Below are 13,676 nucleotides of genomic sequence, written 5' to 3'. Positions count from 1 at the left end.
GGGGACCCAACTCACAGTCACGAGTTTTCACTTGATACCCCGTATGACAGTTCTTCAATAATAAGTGTAGTTGTGGTACTGAGTCCAGTATTCTTCGAAACTCAAGAAATTCTGTTTCATTGAATGTATTCGTAATAACGAATAAGGACAACCATCAGCTGTAGAATGGAATAACGACAATGAAAATTGCCCTTATTCGCAATTTCGAATATATTTAATGTATTTCATAACGGTTGTAGTCGCCGCAGTGTCTGTTCCATAAAGAAACTTTGCGTCGTATCAGGATAACACAGGCACTGAAATATCGTAAATTAGGGGATGAAGGGGGATATCAAATTGATTCCATATTTTTAGATTTCCATAAGGCTTTAGACGCCGTTCCTCACAATCGTCTTCCAACCAAACTGCGTTCCTATGGAATATCGCCTCAGTTGTGCGACTGGATTTACGATTTCCTGTCAGAAAGGTCAGACTTCGTAGTAATAGACGAAAAATCATCGAGTAAAACTGAAGTAATATCCGGCGTTCCCCAAGAAGTGTTATAGGCCCTCAGTTGTTCCTGATCTATATTAACGACATAGGAGAAGATCTCAATAGCCGTCTTAGGTTGTTCGCAGACGATGCTGTCATTTACCGTCTTGTAAAATCATCAGATCACCAAAGCGAATTGCAAAGAGATTTAGATAAATTATCTGTATTGTGCGAAAAGTGGCAATTGACCCTGAAGAAAGAAAAGTGTGAAGTTATTCACATGAGTACTAAAAGAAATAAGCTAAATTTCGATTACGCGATAAGTCACACAAATCTGAAGGCTGTAAATTCAGCTAAATACTTAGGGATTACAATTACAAATACCCTAAATTGGAACGATCACATAGATAATGTTGTGGGTAGAGCAAACAAAAGACTGCGATTCATTGGCAGAACAAAAGGTCCAACAGGTCTACTAAAGAGACTGCTTACACCACGCTTGTCCGCCCTATTCTGCAGTATTGCTGTGCGGTGTCGGATCCGCATGAGGTGGGACTGACGGATGACATCGAATTACAAAGAAGGGCAGCTTGTTTTGTATTATCGCGAAATAGGGGAGATAGTGTCACAGGCATGATACGTGAATTGGAGTGGCAATCATTAAAACAAAGGCATTTTTCTTTGCGACGGGTTCTTCTCATGAAATTTCGATAACCAGTTTTCTCCTCTGATTGTGAAAACATTCTGATGGCTCCCACCTACATAGGGAGAAATGATCATCACGATAAAATAAGGGAAATCAAGGCTCGCACAGAAAAATTGTAAGTGCTCGTTTTTCCCGCGCGCCGTTCGAGAGTAGAACGGTAGAGGGATAGCTTGAAGGTGGTTCATTGAACCCTCTGCCAGCCACTTTATCGTGAATAGCAGAGTAATCACGTAGACGTAGACGAAGGTTTCCTATGATAGATGTTTCCGGAGTCCATACTGTACGGCGTGGAGGAGGAGGAGGAGGTTTTTTGTTCAAGATACCTCATTACGTTTAAGATCATTTTATGTACTAAGATACTACAACAGAGGGCTGTCAAGAATATTGATTTACGGATTACTTTTACTACCCTTCCTGTATATAGGCAAGTGTGATCTGTGCTTTGCTCCAACTACTGTGGACTTCCTTCTTTTTTCCCCGAGGAATCTAAGGTAAGGGCAGTGCAGTACTTTCCAGTGTCTGAGGTTCATGCAACGAGGTCTCTTCTACATCTACATCTACATGGATACTCTGCAAATCACATTAAAGTGCCTGGCAGAGGGTTCATCGAACCACCTTCACAATTCTCTATTATTCCAATCTCGTACAGCACGCGGAAAGAATGAACACCTATATCTTTCCGTACGAGCTCTGATTTCCCTTATTTTATCGTGGTGATCGTTCCGCCCTATGTAGGTCGGTGTCAACAAAATATTTTCGCATTCGGAGGAGAAAGTTGGTGATTGGAATTTCGTGAGAAGATTCCGTCGCAACGAAAAACGCCTTTCTTCTAATGGCTTCCAGCCCAAATCTCGTATCATTTCTGTGACACTCACTCCCATATTTCGCGATAATACAAAACGTGCTGCCTTTCTTCGAACTTTTTCGATGTACTCCGTCAATCCTGTCTGGTAAGGATCACACACCGCGCAGCAGTATTCTAAAAGAGGACGGACAAGCGTAGTGTAGGCAGTCTCCTTAGTAGGTCTGTTACATTTTCTAAGTGTCCTGCCAATAAAACGCAGCCTTTGGGTAGCCTTCCCCACAACGTTTTCTATGTGTTCTTTCCAATTTAAGTTGTTCGTAATTGTAATACCCAGGTACTTAGTTCAATTAACGGCTTTTAGATTAGACTGATTTATCGTGTAACGGAAGTTTGAGTTCCTTTTAGCACTCATGTGGATGAACTCACACTTTTCGTTATTTAGGGTCAACTGTCACTTTTCGCACCATTCAGATATCTTTTCTAAATCGTTTTGCAGTTTGTTTTGATCTTCTGGTGACTTTATTAGTCGATAAACGACAGCGTCATCTGCAAAGAACCGAAGACGGCTGCTCAGATTGTCTCCCAAATCGTTTATATAGAAAAGGAACAGCAAAGGGCCTATAACACTATCTTGGGGAACGCCAGAAATCACTTCTGTTTTACTCGATGACTTTCCGTATATTACTACGAACTGTAACATCTCTGATAGGAAATCGCTAATCCATTCACGTAACTGAGACGATATTCCATAAACACGCAATTTTACTACGAGCCACCCTGATTTAGGTTTTCCGTGATTTCCCTAAATAGCTCCAGGCAAATGCCGGGATGGTTCCTTTGAAAGGGCACGGCCGATTTTCTTCCCCGTCCTTCCCTAATCCAATGAGACCGATGACGTCGCAGTTTGGTCTCTTCTCCCAAACAACCCAACCCAACTACGAGCCGCTTGTGTGGTACAGTGTCAAAAGCCTTCCGGAAATCCAGGAATACGGAATCGATTTGAAGTCCTTTGTCAATAACACTCAGCACTTCATGTGAATAAAGAGCTAATTGTGTTTGATAGGAACGATGTTTCCTAAACCCATGTTGACTGTGTGTCAATAGACCGTTTCCTTAGGTAATTCATAATGTTCGAACACAATATATGTTCTAAAATCCTGCTGCATATCGACGTTAACGATATAGGCCTGTAATTTAGTGGATTACTCCTACACCTACTACCATTCTTAACTGCTAAAGACATGTTTTTGTGTAGCAGATTGTATATTTTTCAATACTGGAGCAGCTGATGATAGTTCTGGGGGAACCCAGTCGGCCGTCCGGGTTGGCCGAGCGGTTCTAGGCGCTACAGTCTGGAACCGCGCGACCGCTACGGCAGCAGGTTCGAATCCTGCCTCGGGCATGGATGTGTGTGATGTCCTTAGGTTAGTTAGGTTTAAGTTGTTCTAAGTTCTAGTGGACTGATGACCGCAGAAGTTAAGTCCCATAGCGCTCAGAGCCATTTGAACCATTTTTTTAAAACCAGTCGTGTCTAGGTGCTGACTGCGCTTTGTCTTCCTCGTTGTTGTGTATGTTGGTGGTGGTGCGTCAGCGAGTGAACGCCGTCGTGTTGTGGTTGCAGTTGGCGAGGCAGCTTCGAGTCTGCGCTGATGGCAGCGGACTCCCGGACAAAGCTGTCGCTGCTGGCGGGGGCGGGCGGCGGCGGCGGCGGCGTCGGCGGCTGCGGCGCGCTGCCGGAGTCGTGTAAGCGGCGCTCGGCGGGAGACCTGCTGCTCGCCAGCTCCAGGGACCAGCTGGCCGTCGACCGCGTGCGCTCCTGCGGCAGCATCGGCGGCCTCGAGGAGGAGCAGGTCAGCGCCGCGCGCTTCAGCCTCGCGTTCCCAGCCGCCTCCTACGTCACAAATGTCGTGGGATACCTCCTAATATACCTGGTGATCAAAAAGTCAGCATAAATTTGAAAACTGAATAAGTCACGGAATAATGTAGATATAGAGGTACAAATTGACCCACATGCTTGGAATGACATGGGGTTTTATTAGAACCAAAAAAATACAAAAGTTCAAAAAATGTACGACAGATGGCGCTTCATCTGATCAGAATAGCAATAATTAGCATAACAAAGTAAGACAAAGCAAAGATGGTGTTCTTTACAGGAAATGCTCAATATGTCCACCATCATTCCTCAACAATAGCTGTAGTCGAGGGATAATGTGAACAGCACTGTAAAGCATGTCCGGAGTTATGGTGAGGCATTGGTGTCGGATGTTGTCTTTCAGCATCCCCAGAGACGTCGGTCGATCACGATACACTTGCGACTTCTGGGAACCCCAAAGCCAAAAATCGCACGGAGTGAGGTCTGGGTACCTGGGAGACCAAGCATGACGAAAGTGGCGGCTGAGCACAGGATCATCACCAAACGACGCGCGCAGAAGATCTTTCACGCGTCTAGCAATATGGGGTTGAGCGCCATCCTGCATAAACATCGTACGTTCCAGCAGGTGTTTATCAGCCAGGCTGGGGATGATTCTGTAACATATCGGTGTACCTCTCACCCGTCACGGTAGGAGTTACAAAACCGGAATCACGCATTTCCTCGAAGAAAAAAGGCCCGATAACGGTAGATGTGGCAAATCCAAACCGTACGGTGACTTTCTCGTCGTGCAATGGAGTTTCCACGACAGTTCTAGGATTTTCGGTAGTCCAGATTCTGCAGTTGTGGACGTTGACAAGACCCTCGGAGCGTGAAATGAGCTTCGTCGGTCCACAACATGTTATTCAACCAATCGTCATCGTCCGCCATCTTTTGAAACGCCCATACCGCAAATGCCCTCCGCTTCACTAAATCGCCAGGTAACAGTTCATGATGCCGATGGATTTTGTACGGATAGCATCGGAGGTTACGGCTAAGTGCCAACCAAACAGTAGTGTATGGAACGCCGATGCGACGTGCGACTGCACGAGCGCTGACTTCCCCGTGCATAGACGAACCCACTACAGTCGCCATTTCTTCCTAAACTGTCTCAGCAGCATTACGCCTTGTGGTCGGTCGGTCACTACGGGGTCTATCGTCTAAACAACCCGTGGCTTCGAACTTCGAAATCATTCTCGCCACAGCTGCATTTGTCAACGTACCTTTACCCGTTCGAATCCCCTTCCTATGGCGGTAGGATCGTAACGCTGAACTAGCACATTTCCCATTCTGCTAATACAGCTTCACTAAAAGCGCCTTTCAGGTAACGTCAACATGCTGTGACTGCTGGCGCATCTGATTCTCTCTCTCATTACAGCTCCTTTTATACACGATTGTCATGCGCAGTCACTCACGTTTTGCTGTCCAGCGCCATCTGTCGGACATTTTCTAACTTTCTTTTTTTTTTTTTTTTTTTTTTTTTTGTTCTAGTAAAACCCCATGTCATTCCAAGCATGTGTGTCAATTTTTACCTCGCTCTCTACATTATTCCGTGGTTTATTAAGTTTTCAAATTTATACTGATTTTTAGATCACCCGGTACTTATATGGGTATGGTGTCTATTATTTGGGACATGTCCGAAAGAACAGACACCATTGATGACCTGCAGCCGTCTAGACCGAAATTAGAATTATATTAATACCGTCAGCTGCTCACGGGCGTTGATACATATCATCGGGGACAGGAGTAAAATGTGTGCCCCGACTGGGACTTGAACCCGGGATCCCCTGCTTAGATGGCAGACGCTCTATCCATCTGTGCCACCAAGGGCACAGAGGATGGTGCGACTGCAGGGACTATCTCGTGCACGCCTCCCGCGAGACTCACATTCTCGCCTTGCGTGTCCACACACTACATTCGTAGTGTCCCACCCCAACACACTCATTACTCGTGGAAGCAGGGGATACCGGGTTCGAGTCCCGATCGTGGCACACATTTTCACGTGTCCTCGGTGATATATATCAACGCCCGTGACCAGCTGACGTTATTAATATAATTCTAATTAGCTCCTAATATCGTGCTCGACCTCCTTTTGCGCGGTGTAGTGCAGCAACTTGACGTGGCACGGACTCAACAAGTCTGAAGCCCCTACACAAATATTGAGCCACGCAGCCCCTGTAGTAGCTGTCATTAATTGCGAAAGTGTTGCCGGTACAGGAGTTTGTGCGCTAACTGACCTCTCGACTGCGTCGCATAAATGCTCGATGGGATTCATGTCGGTCGATCTGGGCGACTAAATCAGTGGCGAACATTTGCGGTCTGGTGACACGGCGCATTGTCATCCAGAACATGAAGTCTATGAATGACTGAAAACGGTCTCCAACTAGTCGCAAATGACCACTTCCATTCAATGATAGGTTCAGTTGGACCAGAAAATCCCGTCCATTCCATGTAAACACAGAGCACACCATTATGGATCCTCCACCAGCTACCACAGTGTCTTGTTAACAATTTGTCTTCATGCCCTCTGCGTCACAGTCCAACCCAAACGTAATTTCATTCCAACTAAAATTGTGGCTCATCTGACCGAGCCACCGTTTTCTATTGTCTAGGATCCAACCGCTATGGCTATGACCCCAGAAGAGGCGCCGCAGGCGATGTCGTGCTGTTAGCAAAATCATTCGCGTCGGTCGTCTGCCGCCATAGCCCATTAACGCCAAATTCGCGGCACTGCCATAACGGATACGTTCGTCATACATCCCACATTAATTCCTGTGATTATTTCCCGCAGTGTCTTTTAGCACTGACAACTCTACCCAAAAACCGCTGCTCTCGCTCATTAAGCGAAGGCCTTCGCCGATTGTGATGTCTGTGATGCGAGATAATGCCTGAAGTTTGGTATTCTCGATACACTCTTCACACTGTAGATCTCGGTATATCGAATTCTCTACCGATTTCCGGAATGGAATTCCTGATGCTCCTAGCTCCAATTGCCATTCCGCGTTCAAAGTCTGTTAATTTCTGTCGTGCAGTCATAATCACGTCGGAAAGCTTTTCAAATGAATCACCTGAGTGCAAATGACAGCTCTGCCAATGTACTGCCCTTTTATACCATGTGTAAGCTATACTACTGCTTCCTGTATATGTCCGTTTCGCTATTCCATGACTTTTTTCACTTCAGTGTAAAAAGGGTGGGCGCCACGTAAGGCTCGGCCGACCTATTGTATTGCCGGTATAACGGATAAGCGCTGATGCACGGTATGACAAAGAAAGGTGCAGAAGGTTAAAGTCAAGAGATGGCCATACCCTCTCATATCGAAAGATAGAATAGAGCTAGTCAACGAAGAAGTTTTAAAGTTGAAGCTGCCTCTCAGCCTCCTAAGTCTGAAAATAGTCCGTTGTTTGTGTTTTTGTAACTAGGAGGAGGAGAGGAAGAGATTAGTGTTTAACGTCCCGTCGACAACGAGGTGCCGGCCGACGTGGCCGTGCGGTTAAAGGCGCTGCAGTCTGGAACCGCAAGATCGCTACGGTCGCAGGTTCGAATCCTGCCTCGGGCATGGATGTTTGTGATGTCCTTAGGTTAGTTAGGTTTAACTAGTTCTAAGTTCTAGGGGACTAATGACTTCAGCAGTTGAGTCCCATAGTGCTCAGAGCCATTTGAACTATTTTGACGACGAGGTCATTAGAGACGGAGCGCAAGCTCGGGTTAGGGACGGACGGGAAAGGAAATCGGCCGTGCCCTTTCAAAGGATCCATCCCGGCATTTGCCTGAAGCGATTTAGGGGAATCACGGAAAACCTAAATCAGGACGGCCGGAGACGGGAATGAACCGTCGTCCTCCCGAATGCGAGTCCAGTGTGCTAACCACTGCGCCACCTCGCTCGGTGTTTTTATAACTGATGTAGTTTTGTTATTAGTTAGAAAAGTGGAATATTAGGAAATTAATTTTGCAAATAAGTGCTTCCTCGTGGTAGGGACGGGAGCTTACCAACTGGCGTCCTTGGCTTTTCGCGCGCTAAGAGGCGGAATTCAACTGTGGTAAATGTAACATACGATATTGTTAGAAAGTAATATAACAAACCACTAAAAAACCAATGTAAAAGTAGCTATTGCTTACGTAATCATTACGATCCCTCATAGACGTCCCATTTGGGTGAGGGATGGGAGAATAATGTAAGAGTAATACTTGGAAAAAAAATGCTCAAACCGCGTCTTGTCTTGAGTGAAAAATTAAACTTTCGAAAATATTTCACCGACTTCTTAGTCAGCAGCTACCAAGCAGCCAGGAACCGACGTGTTCTTTTATATACGAATGGGCTGCCGCACTGCACTCCTTCGATAGTAAGCCAAACCGCCGCTACACAAGACGTGTCAACTCATTGGGGGACGTTGGGATTGGCCTCCTCATACTTGCAGGACTTGAAGATCAGCACCCGGGTATCAATTTCCTAAAGCAGTACGAAACTTAGGCTTTAACGATCAGAAGATATCCGAGCTCTGTTTTTTTCAAGTTTACTGCCCAGTCATCGGTAGCTGAATGCTTGGTGAAAATGCTTGTGACTGTATAGTCACTAGTTGGAATCTCACTAGTAACAGTTTTATTTTAGTTGCATACAAATTTCATGTTTATTATCTAATGAAAATATCAATTAAAAATACTCAATCATCATTTTTAACAAAATAACATAGTAAAACTTTTAATTGCTGATTTCATGAAAAATGCAAGTTTTCACAATAAATTAAAATATGGTGCCAAAATTTTGAACATGAACTATAAAAAAAAATACTTTTCATTTTTTAGAGATTGATCAGTATTATTCACGTATATAGTTCTTTTTCGTATAACAATAAGGCATTTCGCGTTTGTTTACCAAATTTTAATTTAATTTCACATAACCGTATTAAAAATAAAAATGTTATTATTATTAAAATTATGATTCAATATTTGTTAATTTCTGTATTTAGTAATAAATAAAAGGAAAAAAAGTTGCTACTAATGAATACGAACCAGCAACTTCACGATTATGACATTTGCAACTTAACAGCGCTCAGAAGCCTTTCTGCTTTCAAAGGCGGTCTTTTTTAAACTGCATCTAACTGGTTGAGGAATTCAGTGTCCAAGCACTCAGCTTCGAGTCGTTAAGTATCAAGAAAATCGAACAGAATATGTCCGTAAAGTCCCCATGTAAGATAGATCACTCCGAATATATTCAGAATTCGAAAATACAGGGTATGTCGTAATCAACAGCAGAAACTGACACGGCTGGAAAACAGAATTAATTAGAGCTTGTAGGTGACTTATGTGAGTCTCTGAACAAGATCAGGGTGCAGGGAATCCTTGAGGTCGCACTGGTTCTCACCGCTGGGGCTACGGACGACGGCACTAGTTCAACTGTGGCTGTCTCAGAGCCGACACGCGGTGGATTCAGGATTATTGCAGACTACGTCTTTCCTGAAACTCTGCTACTAGAGATGCAGCATGTTGTCCCAGCAATCCGGAAGACATTCGCACAGACGTAAGCAATGTTAGCTTAGGACATAGATGTAGAATTGCTTCCTAAATAATACAGGCTAACTTCCTTACCCCCATAGCTGCCCCAATGGTTAAGATCAGGAACCCCTAGTAAGCTATCGGCTGCGACGGTATTGTAGATGGTCAACAAAATTTAGTACCACGATTTAAGGGTTTCGCGTGTTTTACTTTTTTATTTTACATTTAATTTTACCAATTATTGTTACTAATCTGGTAGTGAATGTTTAATCACAGCTGTTTACAGCATTTTGCACATACGTGGAAATATGATCTGCATTAGGTTTCAAGTGGTCTGTGTCCAGATAGCAAGCAATAATAAATTAATAAAAATTTCTTCCTCTTCAATTCAAACACAATTCAGCAGTACATCTCACCAGAATCGTCAGCCTCACCTACTTTTCAATTTGGCGCTCAATTTCCCTCTCCTCCCCTCCCTCCTCCCCCCCCCCCTCCTCCCAGTTGTCTACTAGGCAACAACCGCGTGCGAGTCTCTTGCATCTGTCCACAGATATCCCGGTCCCATATCCCTTCATCTTTCATCTGCTCGTTGGTACCTTCATATCACAAATGGTATTCTGGCCTCTGCAAACAAATTATGTTTCGGCAGAAACGATCCATTATTAGGGCTTATAATAGTTGTCCGAGGTCAGTCATGAAGCAAATGATTTGTGCTAGGAACCTAAGAGGTTAATTTCAATATAATTACCGTCCGCCCCCCGGTAGCTGAGTGGTCAGCGCGACAGAATGTCAATCCTAAGGACCCGGGTTCGATTCCCAGAGATTTTCTCCACTCAGGGACTAGGTGTTGTGTTATCCTAATCATCATCATTTCATCCTCATCGACGCGCAAGTCGCCAAAGTGGCGTCAAATCGAAAGATTTGCACCCGGCGACCGGTCTAACCGATGTGAGACCCTAGTCACACGACGTTTACATTTAATAAAATTACCACATCTTCTTCACTTTGTACAACACTTTTTCCCTTAGACAGAACGCAGCACTGGTAGACTACAGCTTCACTCTGATCCTCACTCAATTATGAAGTGCGTGTTGCACAATCACCAGGTGACTGTACGCCCCCTATTGGCTGTTTTCTTCTCTTCCGCCTTGCTGTTGCAGTGTGTACATAGGTTCCCACTTGGTCTCTCGGAGATTGCAAACTTTCTCCTAGCGTTGTCTACTGACTTTCTCATCTGTTTTCTGGCACCCATTGTTAAACGTATCACACGAAGTGGGCTAATACGAAAAGTCAATAACCTCCACTCGCATTTATCAGTTTTCCCAGTCCGCTTTACGAAACATAGTCAACCTCGATTTGCTAACTTAGCAGATTTCACCTCCTACGAAATGTAATTAAGTGAAAGACTCTAAGGATTTAATACTATGATCACTAATGAAGCTCTGATATAAAGAGCAGTAGTTAAAGGCGCATATGAACTATTCGTTACACGGAAGTCGAACTAGCCCGTGTTCTACAAGGCAACCTGTAAAACAGGTTCAGATATAATTTGGACTGCTTTTAATGGTAAAAACTGAAAATCTTTTCAAATTAAGACACATATTTGCAGCTCTGGTAACTAATATTATTCATCAAAATCTCACTGGTGAAGCTACAATTTTGCTCCAGTTTAACAGTTCTTAATTCCCGTCATTGACTCCACAACGTTATTTTTCAATGTTCTTTTTCGCACTGCCTGTACCACTGGCGAAGCTAAACAATACACTTTTTTCTACATGTATCCAACATAACGCCTCAACTTAGAACGAGATTTTCCGCACGAGATCTTCAAGGTGTCTACGATGACGTTTGTCACGTAGTCAGTAGCCTACTAACTTATGCTTCGAATGCTATCATCACTTCACTGACACCTTGTAGGAATCATCGAACCATCCACTCAAGCGATTTAGTTGGAGAACAGGAAAACAATATTCTGGATGACGGTACAGGTATCTGAATGCCCCTCTTCTCGGATGCGTGTCCAGTACGTCCCCTACTAGAACACCTCGCTCGGTCACAAAATTTTGAAGAAACTTATATGAAATCGCAGCCTACGATAAGCTTGTAAGATATGGCGTACAAGAGGGACTTAACAGCTTCTGCGTAGTGTTTTGTCCTTACATCCAGTAATACACATACCTAGGATTTTGCCACATACACTGTGATTCAGTATTATGAAATACGTCCTAGAAAAAGTATCTATTAACACATAACCTGTGCGTGTTCAGAAAGTATCGTTCTTGTGAAAGACGACTGCTCCTTTACTCACTCGAAGAAGTGAGTGCTTTGGACAGCCGGCCAGTGTGGCCGAGCGGTTCTAGGCGCTTCAGTCTGGAACCGCGCGACCGCAACGGTCGCAGGTTCGAATCCTGCCTCGGGCATGGATGTGTGTGATGTCCTTAGGTTAGTTAGGCTTAAGTAGTTCTAAGTTTTAGGGGACTGATGACCTCAGATGTTAAGTCCCATAGTGCTCAGATCCATTGGAACCATTGCTTTGGACAGTACATCTGAAGTTGATTCCGTATTTATAGATTAACAGTAGGCGTTTGACACCGTTCCTCACAAGAGGCGTCTAATAAAACTGCGTGCCTGTGGAGTATCGTCGCAGTCGAAGGAGAAAATAAGAGTAGGTTGAACGATCCCGTCGCAGTCGTGCTACTGCATTCCCGCTTTCAGGTCAGAAAAGTCACAGTAGTAAGTAACAATAGTAATTGACGAGACGTTATCTAGTGAAACGAAGTGATACCTGGTGTTCCGTAAAAAAGTGCTATATGTTCTCGATTTATGAGGCAAGATGAGTAGCCCTCTTAGATAGTTTGCATATGGCGTAGTTTGCCGTCTCGTAAAGTCATCACACAATAAAAACGAAAATGGTTCAAATGGCTCTGAGCACTATGGGACTTAACTTCTGAGGTAATCAGTCCCCTAGAACTTAGAACTACTTAAACCTAACGAACATAACGACATCACACACATCCATGCTCGAGGCAGGATTCGAACCTGCGACCGTAGCGGTCGCGCGTTTCCAGACTGAAGTGCCTAGAACCGCTCGGCCACACCGGCCGGCTTGCTGTTTGGAGTCATCTGGAAAGTGACATGTACAACACCCTTGTTGATATGGATGAAGATCTGGAGCAGCTAGCTGGTCTTGTCAAGTCGTATGTGATAATCCCAGAGTATTTGCAGAATCCGTAACTCATTGGACAGACGAGTCTATTTTAGCACACACACACACACACACACACACACACACACACACACACACACACACACACCAAACCTTAAGGTACTGGACAGTACTGTATTTCTGGTTAAGGGAGGCTGTGGGCTATGAGATTTGAGCCTAGTTAAATGAGGACGTAATCGCTAACTAGAACGAATTTCGCGCTGGCATAGGGTCGTCGTTAATTACATTTCATCATACATCGACTGGTTTCCCGCCATTCATACTCAGGTACATAATTAAATCTGTACGGAACCCCCAGTGCGCGGGTCCTACTGAGACCTGGACCAATTTTTTGATGATGTTTCGACACGACGATCTTTTAATATCCACTTGGACAGATAAACAGCGTTGAATTTTGCCTGATTTTATTCCAGGCTTTCATTCCCTAAAGTAATCTTTTCTGGTGTTCGAACTCTTTTTCGTATAGATGTGGTTTCTGTGAGCTACAGAGTCCCTTTCGCGCTGCAGACTCGGCTGGAGGTTTGGCCTAAGCACTTCCGTCTTAAACTCTTGTGTAAACAGTCCCGCACACATTTTCCACGAAATGTGCTTCGCGTAAGACTCGACAAGCGCTGTTTTATGGTGAACACCATTTTGTGTCGCATTCAGCTGTACTCTAAACACGTCTGTGCGTCTCACTCAAATGTCACGAGACAGTGATCCGCTAGGGGAGAGCATGCGGGAGATGCGCATGCATAGGCAGGTTTGCAGCATTTCTTGTGATGGGCCGTTCTTGGGTTCATTAACAAGTGTCGGTGAACGTTATAAATAGTTCCAGAGACAGTTCAGTTTTCCCCACCCTTTTTATTTATACACCATGGCACTGTACAGTGGCAATTGTTAACTTTAATTTCAGTTGAGACTCCTCTCCGATTCGTACTACCACGCAGTGAAAAGCTCGGAGGTCATAAGGCGAAATTTCCACACAGCTGTCGCAATTGTTAACGATTGTCTCTTAATACGCAGCGGTGTTTGCGTGAAAGTAATTTCTGCCCGTTCCCGGCCGTTCGCTGCAACACTCGTTAATAC

The 13,676-nt window shown here is 44.5% G+C and overlaps 1 protein-coding gene across 1 annotated transcript in view; it reads left to right on the top strand.

Annotated features, from left to right (window-relative positions):
- LOC124551169 overlaps window positions 1–13,676 on the top strand; it is a 512,501-nt gene that overhangs the window by 108,796 nt on the left and 390,029 nt on the right. Inside the window, exon 4 of the mRNA XM_047126185.1 lies at window positions 3,604–3,832. Coding sequence (XP_046982141.1) covers window positions 3,604–3,832 — 229 coding nt within the window. The remainder of the gene's footprint in view (window positions 1–3,603; window positions 3,833–13,676) is intronic.

The sequence above is a fragment of the Schistocerca americana genome, chromosome 1, assembly GCF_021461395.2.
Source record: "Schistocerca americana isolate TAMUIC-IGC-003095 chromosome 1, iqSchAmer2.1, whole genome shotgun sequence".
Lineage (NCBI taxonomy): Eukaryota > Metazoa > Arthropoda > Insecta > Orthoptera > Acrididae > Schistocerca > Schistocerca americana.
The sequence above is the reverse complement of the archived record's forward strand: the minus strand, read 5'-3'. Positions and strand labels throughout refer to the sequence as shown.